The 17,565-nt window shown below is 39.0% G+C and overlaps 2 protein-coding genes across 3 annotated transcripts; both read left to right on the top strand.

Annotated features, from left to right (window-relative positions):
• The first annotated feature begins 1,485 nt into the window (after positions 1–1,485).
• uraha (urate (5-hydroxyiso-) hydrolase a) lies at positions 1,486–4,875 on the top strand. Of its 2 annotated transcripts, XM_046864666.1 has the most exons (5): positions 1,486–1,767; positions 1,976–2,061; positions 3,059–3,201; positions 3,754–3,889; positions 4,559–4,875. In XM_046864666.1, the coding sequence occupies exons 2-5, from the start codon at positions 2,011–2,013 to the stop codon at positions 4,646–4,648; spliced, it is 420 nt and encodes a 139-aa protein (XP_046720622.1). In that variant the 5' UTR covers positions 1,486–1,767; positions 1,976–2,010; the 3' UTR covers positions 4,649–4,875. The 2 variants fall into 2 exon arrangements, with proteins under 2 accessions (XP_046720622.1, XP_046720623.1); XM_046864667.1 differs by lacking the exon at positions 1,486–1,767 and having other exon boundaries at positions 1,975–2,061; positions 3,017–3,201.
• A 5,393-nt stretch (positions 4,876–10,268) lies between these two features.
• Positions 10,269–15,691, top strand: pdcd5 (programmed cell death 5). The gene is made up of 6 exons (XM_046863848.1): positions 10,269–10,464; positions 13,076–13,119; positions 13,242–13,303; positions 13,832–13,923; positions 14,660–14,731; positions 15,339–15,691. The coding sequence occupies exons 1-6, from the start codon at positions 10,399–10,401 to the stop codon at positions 15,390–15,392; spliced, it is 390 nt and encodes a 129-aa protein (XP_046719804.1). The 5' UTR covers positions 10,269–10,398; the 3' UTR covers positions 15,393–15,691.
• Positions 15,692–17,565: the final 1,874 nt, after the last annotated feature.

Genomic DNA, 17,565 nt, shown 5'->3' with positions numbered 1-17,565 from the left:
CCATCACAGAATTTTTTTCCATTTATTTAATGCAGCTTTGCTTTTACATTATACAGGAAAAATAAACGACCCGAAACTAGAAAGTCTATATAAAGGCCTGCTATACATTTTTATTAAATAATGTATAGCACCATAGCTGACCCCAACTTTCTAACAAACTGGGATATGTAACAAAAGAATTTCACTGTGCTGTAATGTGTATGTGACAATACATGCCTCGTCTAATTTAGTTTTGCAATTAGCAAAACTAGTTTATAACATACAAGTATACAACTTTCATTTTTTACTTATTAGTCCTTCATGATTCAGTTTCTTTATTTACTCCTACTATTTGTTCTTATTTCCCTCCTTTACATTTCTATTTTTACATTTCCCTTCTTCCTTGCCTTGCATCCAGCTTCCTTTCTCTGTCTGATCCTGTCTATGATTATATTACTACTATTTCTGTTCTCTCTCGTCAATGCTTAGTATTTATTTAAGCGTTAGATAAATCGATAGTGATAGTACAACAGCGCCACCACCTGGAGCACAAAGGAACTGAGTCACAACTGCTAGAGACTATGTAATGTTTAAGATTATATATATGTACACTATATGGACAAAAGTATTGGGACACCTGACTCTTCCAGCCATATGTGGCTCTGAATCAAAATAATACCACAAAGTTGAAGGCACACAATTGTATAAGAAGCTGTAGCATGAAATTTCTTTTTCCTTCCTTCTCCCTACTTTTCTTTCTTTTTTGTGAGGGGAAAAATTGGGAATATTGTATTATGCCTATTGCAATTTCAATAAACTGTATTGTATTTCACCAGGAACGGATTTTATTTTGAAAGATGAATGAATTCTGCCTACTTCCCTTTCTTTCTTTCTTTCTTTCTTTCTTTCTTTCTTTCTTTCTTTCTTTCTTTCTTTCTTTCTTTCTTTCTTTCTTTAAAAAGTTCCTTTCCTCTCCTGTATGTGTGTGTATATATATATATCAAACAATAGAGGTCCATAATTTACGTTGTGTGATAATGTAAAAATGATTATATTATGTTAACACACTTACTGAAATGTATTTAATACTTCATACAAAAGTCTTTGTTGGTAATGACAGCTTTAGGAGGTTCTGTGGGCTTCTTTTATGAACTCTGATCTTTAGTTCTTTCCATAGATTTTAAATTAGATTGGTCAGGTGATTGTCTGGGCAATTAAGAGTTTCCTTGGCTGTGTGTTTGGGACCTTGCTTAAATTTTCACCATCTTTTTATTATCATCCTGGTAGATGGCAGCAGATTTTTTTTTCACAGTACATTTTTCATCCTTTCTTCAAATATATGAAGTTTGCCAGAACCGTATGCTTTCTATTTTGAAAGAATAAAAATGTTAATTGTATTTAATTGTAAAATATTTAAGCATATAATTTACAATTTAATAATTATAGAAAATGCAAATAAGCTTAACATTGAACCAGCCAATCAGAAGCCTTCTCCGTGTCACGTGATTGATAATTCCCGACTTCCTGATTTGAACTTCTCACATCGACACCCATTTCTATGGAGTTCTTTTAGTAACTTGAGTATTGGATTGAGACTTTTAGACCCTTTTCAACACTTTGCATGCTGTGGCAGGGGCACAAGTGAACAACAAATACTTTTATACCTGTAGCCATTCATTTGTTTGAATCTGCACGTGCACTTTGCACTGACAGGTGAATGATAGACAGATCACTGACCTGCATTTCTCCTGCAGGATCCACTTCTCCTCCACACTGTCCACACTAAGTAAGTACACAACTAATGCATTTATTCAATGAGTATTAGCACACACAATATCATTTCTATATAAGCAATATATTCTGTTATCCAGAGCTGGATTTTAGCTCCTACACCTTCATGTAGTTTTGTAGAAATCAACTATAAATATGAGTCTATTATATAGTCCTACCTGTATAATAACCTGATCTCAACTCATTCTGTTTCTCATTCTGTAGGTTTTTTAAAACTGCTAGAAAAGACAAGGAATACACATGAGCACCAGACTACAGCGTATTAAAGATCATATCTTATCAGCAAATCAGGTAAAATTAATTCATTAATTAATAAACAACAGATAATTATTGTTAATTAGTTTATGACTAATCGTCATGTGGCTGATAGACAGACAGACAGACAGATGTAACTGACAAAACCCTCAAACGTGTTGTTAATATCCTACCAATGTAATCACAAAAAATATCCCATATTTATATTTATTACATGAGGCAAGAAATTTACATAAATGATAAAATATGCAAATCTCCCATATGCCACACCTCACAAAAGAGCTAGAAAGAATTCCCTTTGACTAAACTCTAGAAAAGGTTTTAAGAAGATTAATTTTCATCAAAACCAGGTAGTTTTGGTCTCTGTGATGGATATTGCTAATAATATTTTTACTCTTAGTTTAATGCTTGTCCCTGTAATGCTCAGTGTGTGATCGGGAATCTCACAAATTACTTTGAAAAAAGGGAAAAATAACAACATATGGAGTGTTTTTATCTTCAAATATAAAGCAATGTAATTTTTCGAATAAATGCCATAAAAAAAATTTTTTAACCCCCAAACCATGATTTTAAACATGTCCTGATACCCTTCTGTCTCAGATGGTTTATTCAGAGAACAGTATGTAGATCTGTGTTTGGGTGAAACTTGGGGAAACAGAGACTTTTGCAATAGCAGTGATTTGATAATGAGAAAAACCTGCAAAGTAAATTTTTACAGCTAAAGCAGTTTAGACGAAAGCGTCAACAAAAAAAAAAAAAACAGTTTGCTGCAAGGGAAAGAACACGGGATGTAAAAAACGTGTGCTTCCTCATAGTAGTAATTATTTTAATACTTGGATTTGTGAACTAATAAAAAAGATCAAAAGACATCCAAAACCTCTGAAAGTGACATTTTCTTTACGTGTTTAGGGCAATTTGATACTTATTCATGCTAAATATCAACAGAAACCAATAAACTGGTCAAATGTCAATGTAATATTTATTTATACAGATGTAATAAATAACTGCAAATGCAACCATGTCCATGCTGTAGTGTTCAGAAATGAGCGTCTTGCCACCGAGCCCTCTCACCACTCATGTGCTGAACACTGGCCGAGGTATACCAGCTGCCGGCATGAGCATCACTCTGTACTTCCTGGATCCTACCACGTCAACATGGAACCATCGAACAACAGGGTAAAAGTTTAATATGGTATAATGTAACGCAGTGGAAGTTTGTGGAAGGTTGTTAGGACCAGCAAGTCTTTCTCTTCAGAATCAACTACTTACATTTTTTAAGCATAGACTATGTATGTAAGAAAAAGCTGGACGTTGTGAAGAAATGTCAGCCAAAACTGTTGTTAACTATTAAAAACACAATTTGCCTTCATTTGTAAAAAATGAAAAAAATGCAAAGGGATTTACGGTAAAAACCCGGATGATTTTATGAGGTTAATATCGATGCTTCTGCTGGATATGATCTATGCGGGCAGTGCAGCAGTGGCTACAGTGAAAGGAGACGTTTTGAATTGTGTTCTTAGGGTTTCGTGCTTTAGTAATGACATTCATTCTCACTGTATGAGATTCTTGTCTGTGATGCAGCGCTCTGTTTTACTACATCACTCTATAAATATTGATGTTTTTTATAGATGTGGCATCATAATGATGGTATTAAGGCCTAGGGGTAAAATGCATGACCTGCCACTGATGTAATGTAACGTATTCTCTTATTAAACCTATTTCCTGTAGAACTACAAACAGTGATGGGCGATGTCCAGGTCTCATCACTAAAGATGCCTTTAGTCCTGGTATCTATAAGATGCGCTTTGAGACCGGACAGTACTGGGAGGGTCTGGGGGAGACCTGCTTCTACCCGTACGTTGAGGTAAGTGGGGGAAGAGTCACATAAAAACCATCTTTCAGGATGTAATCCTTTTAGGGGCCATTCGTTTAAATGCTCATGTGGTTGCCAGGTTGCTGCATTATAACATAAAGGGAGCTCAATGTTTCATTAGGGACCTGTGTTCCTCATGACAACACACTTTAGTACATCACACTGGAATCAAATACACACGCCAATATTCTCAGTTTTTTATTTATAATAAATAGGAATTCATATTTTATTTTATTTTTAGTTACATCTTTGTATTAAATCATTATATTTTTTTAGAACAGGTCCTGTTTGATTTTAGGAGTGTGCTGCATGAGCAATAATTAAGCTTTTACCCGAATAAAACAATTTAATTCAATATTTAGAAATTAATTACATTTAATTAATTAAATTAATATCTGTGGACCCCCGGTCGTAAGTATGGTGTGTGCTTTTTAAACATTGCATTCCACATTTAATCCCAGTTTTATCATATAATTCCCTTCATTCTTAGGAAACATTTCAAGGAGAATCTCTAAACCCCTTGAAAAACCCTTGAAGAATGTTTTTTCCCCCACTCAGCACTTTTTTCACTTGGAAGGGAAAAGGAAAATATTGATTTGTGGTCTCATGAGTAATACGTTTTGATTACAATGTCATAAAACATGAACTCCTTGCCTGCAGATTGTCTTCACCATCACTGATGCGTCTCAGAAGTTCCACATCCCACTGCTCCTGAGTCGCTTCTCCTACAGCACCTACAGGGGGAGTTAACATGAGCATGAACCAAACACATTCACACTGACCCGCCTGGTCCTGATTCCTGGCCACTAATAAGCTTATCTAAATGTGAAAGATATCACTATTGCTGATGTATATCTGTATGGGTCATATCAAAGCAGCTGTCTAATGGGTCCTGAAGTAAAAGGGATGTTTTAGTTGATGTGACAGGATGGAAAAATGTTACATTGCCAAATAAATAAAATAAATATTGCAATCAGGTTATTAATCTCATGTCTGCTTTTGAGTGGAATCGTCGTACCAGTCATCTATATACATACTCTGGAGATATATGAGAAATTTGGGAAACTTGAAGCAATCATAGTATTTTGGTTTGTAGGTCGATGATCCTTGATTATTTATTTCTACAGTAAATATGTTTTTATTTATTATACAACTGTGCATCACTGTACTACTACAATTCTCAGAAGGTAGTTCCTTGTTTCAATGATCGTGCTGGATGTTCTACAAAATATTTTAAAAAGTCATAATAAACTGAGTTGTTATTTTTAACTAAGAAACATGTTAATGAGAGGTTTCCTGATTATGTAATGTTTAAGGAAGGAGCCTTGGGTTCAGAGGAGTGGGTTTAATACAGTTCTTGAGTGTCCGTTAGCTATTTTTTTTTTCCCCCTAAGGACAAGTTCTGACCCGAGTACTTGTTTGCAGTATTAAATGTTTTAGTATGCAAATGAAATGCAAATGACCATGATGCCATCAGTATGCAATTCCAGTGATGGTTATAGCGCTTGGATTAATCCTTTTTTTCTGAACACAAATTCTGGCACTGTAGCATATACCTGTAACAAACGAGCACATATTTTCTTGGGGGAAAAACTAATTTGGTTATATAAATGATACACAAATAATCATGATACGATCAACTGGTAGTTGTAGCTCAGTGGTGAAGATGTTTAACTTCTGACTGAATGAGTATTAGGTCAAATCCCAGCACCACCACGCTCCCAATTTGTTGGGAACTTGAGTGAGGCCCTAACCCATCAGCTGCTCAGTTATAATTGCAATTAATTACAGTTATCAGTTATAATTGATATCATTGCAAGTTGCTCTGGAAGGTCAGAAGGAGTTGCCTTGTGTGTTTGTGGATTTAGAGAAAGTGTACGACAGGGTGTGAGAGTTATTGTGGTATTGTATGAGGAGGTCAGGTGTGTCAGAGAAATATGTAAGGGTGGTGCAGGACATGTATGAGGACAGTGTGACAGCAGTGAAGTGTGCAGTAGAAACGACAGACTGGTTAAAGGTGGAGGTTGGACTGCATCAAGGATTGACTCTATGCCCTTTCCTGTTTGCAGTGGCGATGGACAGGTTGATGGAAGAGGTCAGACAGGAGTCTCTGTGGACTATGATTGTAAGAAAGGATTTCTATTTAGTTGTATTTCCATGCTTATGAATCTAGTATGTTACCCCTCGATTACAGTATTTCTCTTCCTTTAAGTTCACATACTGGTGACATTGTCGCAATTACGGGAGCTACTAGCGATCCGCATTCAGATGTTAACCCACAGCCTTTCGAAAGTGATGAAGAGGAGAAGCCTTTGTTACAACCAGACGAGGCTGCACCCACATCCGTCAGGCATAACTTAAAGCTTCAAGACCTGGAGAAGATAGTTAGGCAACTGTGTGAAAATCAAGTGGCCTTTCACGAGAAATTCCAACAATTTAAAACCCTTTATAAGGATATGCAGAATTTAACAGTAAATCCGCAGGCAGCTCTGCTAGCTCCCCGACCACAGCAGGTCATATAGACTCCAGTCCCTTTGCCCAGAACTATCTTTAAACCACCTGAGGCAGTGGTGCCAGAGCCAGTGCCTCATACACCACAAGTGCCCCCTAGTAAGAGTCCCTTAAAGTCAGAAGTAGATACATATGCCCATCTACCTAATTCACAATATCCTCCCTTGATGGGGCGGCTTCAGAGTGCCACATCTCCGGACATGTTTTATAGGGACCCGCATCCAACAATTCCAGATTTCACCAGTCCAGACCCCCTGAATTCACCTCAGCCATACAAAGACACTATGACTATGCTTAAGGGCCAATACGGACTACCTTTCTAGTTAGCCCTAGCTAAGATAGCAGAAGTCATGGATGCTCCTAATGTACAGACAGGAAATACAACTAGTTTCAAACTGTTCGCCCTCGAAATTCAGGCCCTCGTGGGTCTCCTGAACTCATTAGGTTCAAAAGGAGAAAGCGAACTAAGATGCGCCTCACATGCAGCCCGCTTACTCACCAAGTTACCCCCGGATTTGCATGCTGCATTCAAACGACACCTGCCCCATCAGGATTCCTACACTCTACCGAATCTGGCAGAGTGGCTCAGGATTGAATCCCGGTGTCAAGACTCTGAGTAGTCGAATCAGGGGAAAGATCAGATAAGTAGGATGGTGTGGCCCAAACCAGGCCCAGTGGCTAAACATAACCTCGCTTCTGTCCTGCATGGAGCTGACCGAACCCCAGAAACGATCACTCGAGTGCCGACGCCCTCGCATCAGTCCAAGCCAGCATGGGGATCTGAACAGAGCAGACCTCTGTGCCCATATTGTCATAGTACCGAACATCATTTAAGCCAGTGTACCACTTTCCAGTCGTTTAGTACAGAGCAGATGATCAAACGGATCAAAGACAACAAGCGTTGTTGGAAATGTGGGCGATCACACTTAGCCAAAGACTGTACCCTAAAGAAGCCCTGTCGTCTATGCAGTGGGAAACATCTTCAAATCCTTCACGAGGTTAATAGCCAACCTCAAAGGGAGAGTACCTGTTTAGTGAGTTCCACGAACAAAACTCTGTATCTAGACAGGCCAGAAGGTTCCAAGCGTGTCCTGCTGAAAGTGATTCCCGTTGTATTACAACACAACAATCGAGCCCTGAACACTTATGCAGTACTCGATGACAGATCCGAAAGGACTATGTTACTCCCAGCTGCAGTTAAGAAACTAGGGTTACAAGGACAAAAGAAAGATTTAACATTAAGAACTAGACAAGATATCAAGAAACTCAATGGGGCGGCAGTTTCCTTTAGAGTACGTTCTATATCACAGCCCCAACAGAGTTACTGGATCCAGAATGCCTTTACCTCTAAGCACTTAGGTTTAGCTGAACACTTGTATCCCATTGCAACACTCCAGCAGATATACCAACACCTAAAGGACATTCCTTTTCAGCCCATAGATAAAGTACAACCCCTCCTTTTGATAGGAGCAGACCATCCCCACCTTATAACACCAGTTGAGCCTGTACGCATAGGACCCCCTGGAGGTCCAGCAGCTATTAGAACTAGATTAGGCTGGACACTACAAGGTCCAACGTGCTTTCTGCAGCAACAGATACAGCCTCAACAATGCTTACATATCTGTATTACTCCCCAAATGGAAGAACTATCCCGAAACGTAGAGAGACTCTGGCAAAGTGATACTATTCCACACAAAAATGAGAAATTAGTCATGCGATCAAACCAGGATCAAGTGGCAATGGATCTGTTACAAACCAGAAAAGCCAGGGTAATGGTAGATGGAGTGGATCGTTTTGCAACCCTCCCTCTTAAGCAAAGTTAATATGCCACAACTCTGTACCTCTAAAGACTGTTATTCCCAATTTAAGAAGTATAGACCAACGGTTGGCAAAGGATCCTGAAAAGGCAGTAGCATATAACGAAGAGATTAAGAAACTAGAGAAGTGCGGCTATGTAGTCAAACTCACCACTGACTCTGTAAACACCGGAGAAGAGTCATGGTTCATTCCACATCACATGGTACAACATAATGGGAAGAAAAGAGTAGTGTTCAACTGTTCTTTCGAACACGTAGGCCAGAATCTGAATAATTACCTCCTTGCTGGACCTACACTTAGCCCTTCCCTCTTAGGAGTGCTGTTGCGCTTTAGGGAACATTCCGTAGCAATAAGTGGAGATATTAAGGGTATGTTTCATCAGGTCCGCCTACTGCCTGAAGACAAACCATTTCTTCGCTTTGTATGGCGTGACCTTCAAACCAATAACCTTCCCTGTATTTATGAGTGGCAAGTACTACCCTTTGGCACAACTTGTAGCCCCTGTTGTGTCATCTATGCCTTGCAACGCCATGTTCTCGACAACACCCTAGGATAGAAAAGGATTTCTATTTAGTTGTATTTCCATGCTTCACCACTAGAGGCAGATATACAGTTTACCAAGCAATGACAAGCTACCCGTGACATCACAGTACACTGTCCTCCACCAAAAGGCAAGAACACGGAGCCGCGGCATGCATTCTACATCACGCAACCCACTGAACAGCAGCTAGCAGAAGACAGCAAGAATCACCTCATATACAATCAATTTTATACCCAGTAGAATGTTTTGAATCCTGTATCGTGTTTTTACTGATGCGCTGGGGTGAGTACAATCCCCTGATCAGCGCACACCAGATAGTGAGAATCCTTATATGGTCCTTCGAGCTAGAGAGGAAAACTTCCTAACATTCGGTCTATCAAGCCGGATAGGAAAAACTTCCTTACTCATTAATTAATTTGCGGATGATATTGTGATTTGTGGTGAGAGTAGGAATGAAAGTCAGTAGGAGTAAGACAGAGTACATGTGTGTGAATGAGAGGGAGGGCAGTGGAGTGGTGCAGTTGCAGGGAGAAGAGGTGGAGAAGGTGGAGGAGTTCAGGTACCTGGGATCAACAGTGCAAAGTAATGGAGAGTGTGTTAGAGAAGTAAAGAAAAGAGTGCAGGCAGGGTGGAGTGGGTGGAGAAGAGTGATAGCAGGAGTGATTTGTGATAGAAGAGTATCTGTGAGTGAAAGGAAAGTTTATAGGACTGTGGTGAGACCTGAGATGTTGTATGGTTTAGAGACAGTGGCATTGAGTAAAAGACAGAAGGTGGAGCTGGAGGTAGCAGAGCTGAAGATGTTAAGGTTTTTGTTGGGAGTGATGACGATGGACAGGATTAGAAACGTGTTTATTAGAGGGACAGTGCATGTAGGACGTTTTGGGGACAAAGTCAGAGATTGAGATGGTTTGGACATATGCAGAGGAGGGACATGGGTTACATCGGTGGGAGAATGCTAAGGATGGAGCCATCAGGAAGAAGAAAAACAGGAAGACCAAGAAGGAGGTTTATGGATGTGGCAAGGGAAGACATGCAGGTAGTTGGTTTAAAAGAGGCAGATGTAGAGGACAGAGGGGTATGGAGACAGATGAGCTGCTGTGGCATAACTTAATGGGAACAGCCAAAAGGAGAAGAAGAAGATTAGTGTTTGACTCATTAATATAAATTTAATAATAGATCAGTGTGCTGAGAGTCACATTAGAGTCTTTTCAGATAAACTGAGTTGATTAAGTAAAGAGTGCTGTGACAAAAATGATAAAAGGAACTTTATAGCTATAAAAAATCATAGTACTTTGGATACTTAAATACATTTGAAGGCAAATACTTTTGTACTTCAAGTTTAAAGGGATACCTTTACTGGTTGTTCCCCATCACTACAATCCATAAATAAATCTTTTAAAGCAAATAATCAAAATATTTTTCTCCAGAACACAGATTTCAACAATTAAAAACGACATTAATCTGTGATAAGAATCGGTGTGATCGTGCATCTCTACACTGAGTGTTTGACTGCTCTGGGTGTGATTACTTCAGCCTGGTTGGCTTCCACACCTTTCCATAGCACTTGGGTTCAGATTTGGGCCTTAAATCTCTTGAAGCACTTCAGATTAAAACTGCACTTCTGGAAAAAATGGCTGATGAGGAACTGGAGGCTATTCGGAGGCAGAGGATGGCAGAACTGCAGGCAAAACAGGGGGTAAGTGGCTCTAAACCTGCCTAGAAACCCAAATCAGCATGGCAGACTCCAGCCTTCCTACTGTATATACAAATATGGGAAGGTACGTTTTAGACCAAACCATACAAACCAAAACAAACAAAATGATCATATATATATTATTTATACATTTTCGTTTCTTCTTCTTGGGTTAGTTGCTTATTTCTAGTCGTGGCGCATATTTTTTTTTTTAGCCTGCCATGGAGATGCTAGTTAGCAAACATCACTTAGCCTTTATGCTAGTTTACAGAGCTGGGAAGGGGGCGGGGCTTGACATCGAAATAAAACTAAAACAAAAATACACATAAGTTAATTATTAGGGGTGTAACGGTACACAGAATTGACGATTCGGTTCGTATCTCGGTTTTTTAAGTCATGGTTCGGTTCAATTTCGGTACGGTTATGGGGGAAAAATGCAAAACATAAATTATTTTTTTTGTTAAAGCAGTTTATTATTATTATTATTATTATTATTATTATTAACATTTTGTATCATTTAAAATAATATTTTATAATTATTTTTTTAATAACATTAAATATATTAACATTAAAATAGAATAATCACATTAATGTAATACTTTTTTTATTATATTAATTAAAGTGAGTAAAGTGAGTCATTAGGGTTGCACAAGTTAGTGCACTCTTAGTGCCAGTCCCAAGCCTGGATAAATGTTAGGAAAGTCATCCAGTGTGAAACGTGTCAAATCAAATATGCGGATCACAAATCAGAAATTCATACCGGATCGGTCGAGGCCCGGGTTACCAACGACCGCCACAGGTATCGTTAGCCAACAGGGTACCGGTGGAAACTGGTCCATTAAATGAAATTGTCCAAAACTGTGTTTGTTATATCCCTTTTAATATTTTGATGTGAAAACGTATCGTGGATTATATTAGAAGCTGTGACAAGAGTGCAAGTGCAACCCAACAGTTCTGGTGAGAGTGTGTGGAGTACAGGTTCTCTCATTGTGTCTCCTGATCTGATCTGAGGTCTGCATCCAGTATTCATACAGAGTTCTCATACATCACTAATCTTACTGTTGGTACTGAAGTCCATTTAGAAGCGAGAAACTTTTCACTCTTACATGAGTAGAAATGTGGAAGGAGGAGTTTAACTTTTACTGAAGTCAAATCCAGTGGCTTTTATTGTCATTTCAGCCACATACAGTACAGTACCAGGCATGACATTATGGCATTATAACATTATATGCAGTGAGTAAATAACACTGATTATATCTTCATCGTGGCATCTGTTAGTGGTGGGATTTATTAGGTTTATTTCTACTTCTTCTTTCGGCTTCTCCCATTAGGGGGCACCACAGCGGCTCATCCGTCTCCATTCCCCCCTGTCCTCTACATCTGTCTCTTTCAACCCAACTACTTGCATGTCTTCTCTCACCACATCCATAAACCTCCTCTTTGGTCTTCCTCTTTTCATCCTTCCTGGTGGCTCCATCCTCAGCATTCTCCTTCTGATATACCCCATGTCCCTCCTCTGCACATGTCCAAACTATCTCAATCACACCTCCCTCACCTTGTCTCCAAAACGTCCTACATGCGCTGTCCCTCTAATAAACTCATTTCTAATATTAGGTTTATATACAAGTATTTGTAAAATGATAGCTGAAATCTTTAGTCGTATTCGTGGTATGATGTTACGACCAATCACAATCGATCTTAACCGATCTTAACCGACATGACGTCTGGAATTTTCTAGGCCAAATATACTTCCTGGAAAACAGGTTACCATGGCAACTAGGGCTGAAACGATTCCTCAGGTAATTCAAATACGTGAATCTCTGGAACTCTGGTAACACAAGATACTGTAGAATGCAAAAATGGAGGAACGGAGAGGAAAAAAATCCAAACTTTATTGGTCCACTAGGGGGCATTAAAGAGCAAGCCACACCATTTTGCACCAATAAGTAATGTTTAAAATATAGATTCCTGCCTCCTCCAGCTTCAATAATTATGGACTTTGTGTTGATTCATTAATCATAATCCAGTTCAAAAGGTGAAGGGATTTTACAGTGAAATTATCAGAAATTCGAGCATCAACACCATAAACTTCTTCAGCAATCTGAGCTACAGGAGCTCCTCTGTTGGATCAGAACACATCAGCGTGCATCAGTGAGCCTCGGCCGCCCGCGACCCTGTTGCCGGTTTACCACTGTTCCTTCCCTGCTGCACTTTTGATAGATTCTGACCACTGAAGACCAGGAACATCCCACAAGAGCTGCAGTTTTGGAGACGGTCTGACCCAGACGTCTAGACGTCACAATTTGTCAAACTCGCTCTTGCTGCCTAATAAATAAATCCACCCACAAACAGGTGCCATGATGAAGAGATCATTAGTGTTCTTCACTAGTGAACGTCATAATCTTCTGCCTAAACGCTGTATAAACATCCGTCTCCTCAATGCCATTTTGAAATGTATGGCCATTTTTGATTATGAATTGTGTGTAATTTGTTGCATTGGATGAACATGAACATACACACATTAAACACACGATTTCATTGTTTGTCTGAATTGTTTGAACAGCTACAATTGTTTATATTAAAACAGCTTTAAATTTTTTTAAATATGTTTTAGGACTCATCTGGTGAACAACAAGGACAACAGGAAGCCAAGCAGCGGTATGACACTATAGTTACATCATCAGCTTCACTACATCTGCAGCAGCTGTGTTTGATTTACAATTGTCGTACGTTTTTATGTGGTTTGTTCAATTGTGTGAAGTCTAATTTCCTCCTCACAGAGAAACCGAAATGAGGAACACGATACTGGCCCAGGTTTTGGATCAATCAGCTCGTGCAAGATGTGAGTTTCATTTCTCAGTGCACTTTATGGATAAAAGTTTGTGGACACCTGACCATAAGATTGGTATGTTCTTTTTGAAGAACCACATTTAATCTAATAATAACCTCCACTCTTCTAGGGAGATGTTTCACTAGATTTTGGAGTGTATTTGTGGATCATCCAGCCACATGTGGATAATAAAGTCAGGTACTGATGTTAGGTGGGGTGAGGAGGCCTGGGGTGCACATTCATCCTAGAGACTTCAGTAAGATTGAGGTCAGAGCTCTATAGCAGGAGATCTTCAACTCCATCCTAGGCAAAGCATATCTTCACAGAGCTGGATTTGCTTAGAAGGGCATTGTCATGCTGGAACAGGTTTGTGGAATTATTATGGTCAGGTGTCCCAATAAATTTGTCCATATTATTATTATTTTTTTTGCATATCTTAAACATGACACGGTTACTAGCTGTTGTGACTCAGTTCCTCTGTGCACCAGCAGGTGGTGCTGTTCTGCTGAACCTCACTATCGTGTCTGTGTTTGATTGCAGTGAGTAACTTGGCGCTGGTGAAACCTGACAAAGCAAAAGCAGTGGAGAATTATCTGATACAAATGGCTCGGTTCGGCCAGCTCGGCGGAAAGGTGAGCACGAGGAGCACAAAAGACAAAAAGGGTACCGAATTGCAGTCAGAAAGAAAGCTAGGAATAATTAAAAGATTAAAGAAAAAGATCAAAAAGAAAGGACTTGGGGGAGGAGCTAAGGAGTAATAAATAAATGTTAGAAACGAGATAAAAACAAACAGATAAACAACATGAAAAAATGAAATGAATAGTATAAATGGAAATGAATATAAAAACTGGGTAGGAGGAGTATGTAAAAAAAAAGTTGGAAAGAAGGATAAAAGTGACAAAAAGGAAATGTGAAAATTAAGAATGAAAATAGTAGGGACTGTAATAGAAGAAAAGAAATCTGAAAAAAGACAAGTCAAAGGGGAAAGAAAAGCAAGAAAGGGGGGAAAGCAAGAGAATTGCATTGAGGAGAAATGGTATAAACATAAGCATAGACGGGATCAGACAAAGTAATGTAGCCGGATGAAAGTCAGAAAAGAAAAGAAATGTGAATGAGAGGAATAAGAACATATAGTAGAAGAAAAGAAAGGAAATGAAATGAACTGAATCATGAAGGACTAATAAGTTAGAAATGAAAGTTGTATACTTGTATGTTATTTAATAAAAATGTATAGCAGGCCTTTATATGGACTTTCTAGTTTCGGGTCGTTTATTTTTCCTGTATGATGTAAAAGCAAAGCTGCATTAAATAAATGGAAAAAAATTCTGTGATGGAAATGTTTTAAGGTCTGCATCATCCTCTTCTCAGATCTCAGAGTCTGGATTAATAGAAATTCTTGAAAAAGTCAGTCAACAAACAGAGAAGAAAACAACCGTGAAGGTAAAACTCCATCTGCACCTGGCATTAAGGATTACATACACTGTATGGACAAAAGTTTGTGGACACCTGAACATCCCATTCCACATTTAGTCTCTATTTGGTGTTATAATAACCTCCACTCTTCTGGAAAGATGTTCTACTAGATTTTGGAGATTTTGTGAGATTTATTCAGGGTGTTAATAAAGTCAGGTACTGATGTTTCGAGGCCTGGGGTGCAGTCAGTGTTCCAGTTCGTTCCATAGAGTTGCGAGATCTCCATAGCAGAAAGATCTTCCACTCCAAACCAGGCACAGCAGATCTTCATAGAGCTGGCGTTGTGCACAGGGGCATCGTCATGCTGGAACAGGTTTGGGTCTCCTAGTTCAAGTCAAGGGAAATTTTCAATCTAAAGCATCCAAAGACATCATCTCCTTGTTCAAATACCAGGAAAATTACTTTTTTTTTTTTACATCCAAAGACACATTATAAAAAGTTTTTGCTAAAAGTTTGGAGGGAAAAAAAAAACATCAAATGGCTGGAAAAGTCCAGATGTCCCAATACTTTTGTCCATATAATGTAAATTATAATTGATTAAGTTTGCTAGAACACTTCCTCCGCTCTCTTTCAGTTTAACAGGCGGCGAGTGATGGACTCTGATGATGATGATGATGATGATTATTGAAGCTCCAGTCGGCGTGCTGGTGAGAGATGACTGCGCTCCCCCCGATCTCAAATAGCGCCGGTGTCTAAAGAGAGGTCCGATCTATGGAGAACAGCGTCCTGGAGGGGAAAGACGACTCCTATACTTTTGGACAAATATTGTGGATTTTTCACTAGTAGTTTTTTCCCACAAATATTTACAGTGTAATTTTCTACGGACCGCTTTGGCATCGAAACAGATCAGGCCTCAGTATCATCTCTTAATCCATGTATCCAGCATTCAACTGTTTACATAATAAAAAAAAGCCTTATATAAAACTATGTACTATTCAGAGTCTTTCTATTGTGTATGGCCAGTGTTTTTAGATTGTTCATACATTTTATACAGAAACCAGCAAAATTGGTGTGAATGAGGATGTGATTGAGCACCTGTGACCTGTGATGAAATGTTACATTTACCGTATTTTTAGGACTTTAAGCCGCTACTTTTTCCCACGTTTTGAACCCCGCAGCTTAAACAACGAAGCGGCTAATTTATGGATTTTTCCATAATTTTTTCCTGGTTTCACTTCAAGCCAAAAAACTGAACCCTATAACATTAGACCAATTAAATTTCCAAACGAAAACGAAAAAATGCACGTCACCTGTGTTCTGAGCTGCACGGCATCGGGAGAAAAACATTTTTTTTAAATGCACGATGATGCCAAAAGATAAACTCCCGAGAGAAATAGTTGTGAAAGGAAGGAGGAAGACAGTGAACAATGACTTTCTTGCTCGGCTACTGTTTAGATACAAGCCGTTGTAACACGTTGAGTCTGGGTGAAGGGAGAGCTCGCTAACTCCAGTTGCAACAGAAATCATATAAGCACAGACAGGTTTCCAAAACTCGTGCTTTTTTATTTTTCTTGGCAACAGCGTTACGGGTTAGTCAAAGAAACTTAGAACTGAGCATCAGAAAATAATAAGGACATATTCCTCAGTCTTACACACACGCAGTAATACCGGAAAATGCAGTGGCAGGCTATTCCCAAAATACCGCAATGCTCCTAAAGGAGCCACAACATATTTCACCTGTTACACCGTGTAACGTGTCTTTCGTTAAAGCCTGTGTAAAGTACATTAGTGTAGACACTTATAGACAGGTGCGGCTTATTTATGTTCAAAATAAAAATCTTTGTCAAATTCTGTGGGTGCGGCTTATATATGGGTGTGCTTTATAATCCGGAAATTACGGTACTTTACAGCATATTGTATTATGGTGTGGATAGAAAGAGAAATGGTGTAGGGGTTTAGTAAGAGTAGAGTGGAGGTGAAGTTGAAGGCGTGATGACAAATGTCATCAGTGCTTATGCTCCACAAGTGGGTTGTGAGATTGAGGAGAAGGAAGATTTCTGGAGTGAGTTATGAGTGAGTTACGAATGAAAGATTGGTAAGACTTCAATAAGCATGTAGGTGAAGGGAACAGAGGTGATGAAGAGGTGATGGTAGGTATAGTCTTAAGGAGAGGAATGTAGAGGGGCAGATGGTGGTAGATTTTGCTAAAAGGATGGAAATGGCAGTGGTGAACACGTATTTTAAGAAGAAGGAGTCATAGGGTGACATATAAGAGTGTTTTATGTAGCACAAGGAAGTTTTAAACATAAATGTATATAATTATGTAATTTATGTAAATACTCACCAAGTTAGACATTTTGGGACATTGTTTTGTGTGCAGGATTGAAGAAATGATGTGTCATGTGATTGAGGATTGCACAGTGCAGGTAAGGGGCGTGGTCTCAGTACCCCTGTAGTAAGTGTGCTGTGTGCATGTGATTCAGGGAAGAAATTCAACTAAAATTTCACTAAATTCCCTGTATTTCCCTGTTATAGGTTACCCTGCAATTTTGTAAATTCCAAGTTTGTTCCCAGTCATTCCCATGTTTTCCAGTCTTGAAAATTCCTGGAATTTTGCAATGCTACTTTTGATTGACGTGCTTGCTTGGTTTAAGTGATTGTTGCTACTTTGCCAACTACAGTACACACACAATTAGAAGAAAACACGCCGTATATCAACCATTAAATCCTGAATCTTTCTGCTCCACAGGGATTTATGCTGCAAACATCATGTTGTGTCTGAGCTCTCGGTTCACTCACACTGTGGAGGAAATTGTCTCGGTGCACTCAGGACCTCGAATAAATTGCTCTTTTTTTGTCGC

Source organism: Silurus meridionalis, chromosome 13 (assembly GCF_014805685.1).
Source record: "Silurus meridionalis isolate SWU-2019-XX chromosome 13, ASM1480568v1, whole genome shotgun sequence".
Lineage (NCBI taxonomy): Eukaryota > Metazoa > Chordata > Actinopteri > Siluriformes > Siluridae > Silurus > Silurus meridionalis.
This window is presented reverse-complemented; position numbering and strand designations above follow the sequence as displayed.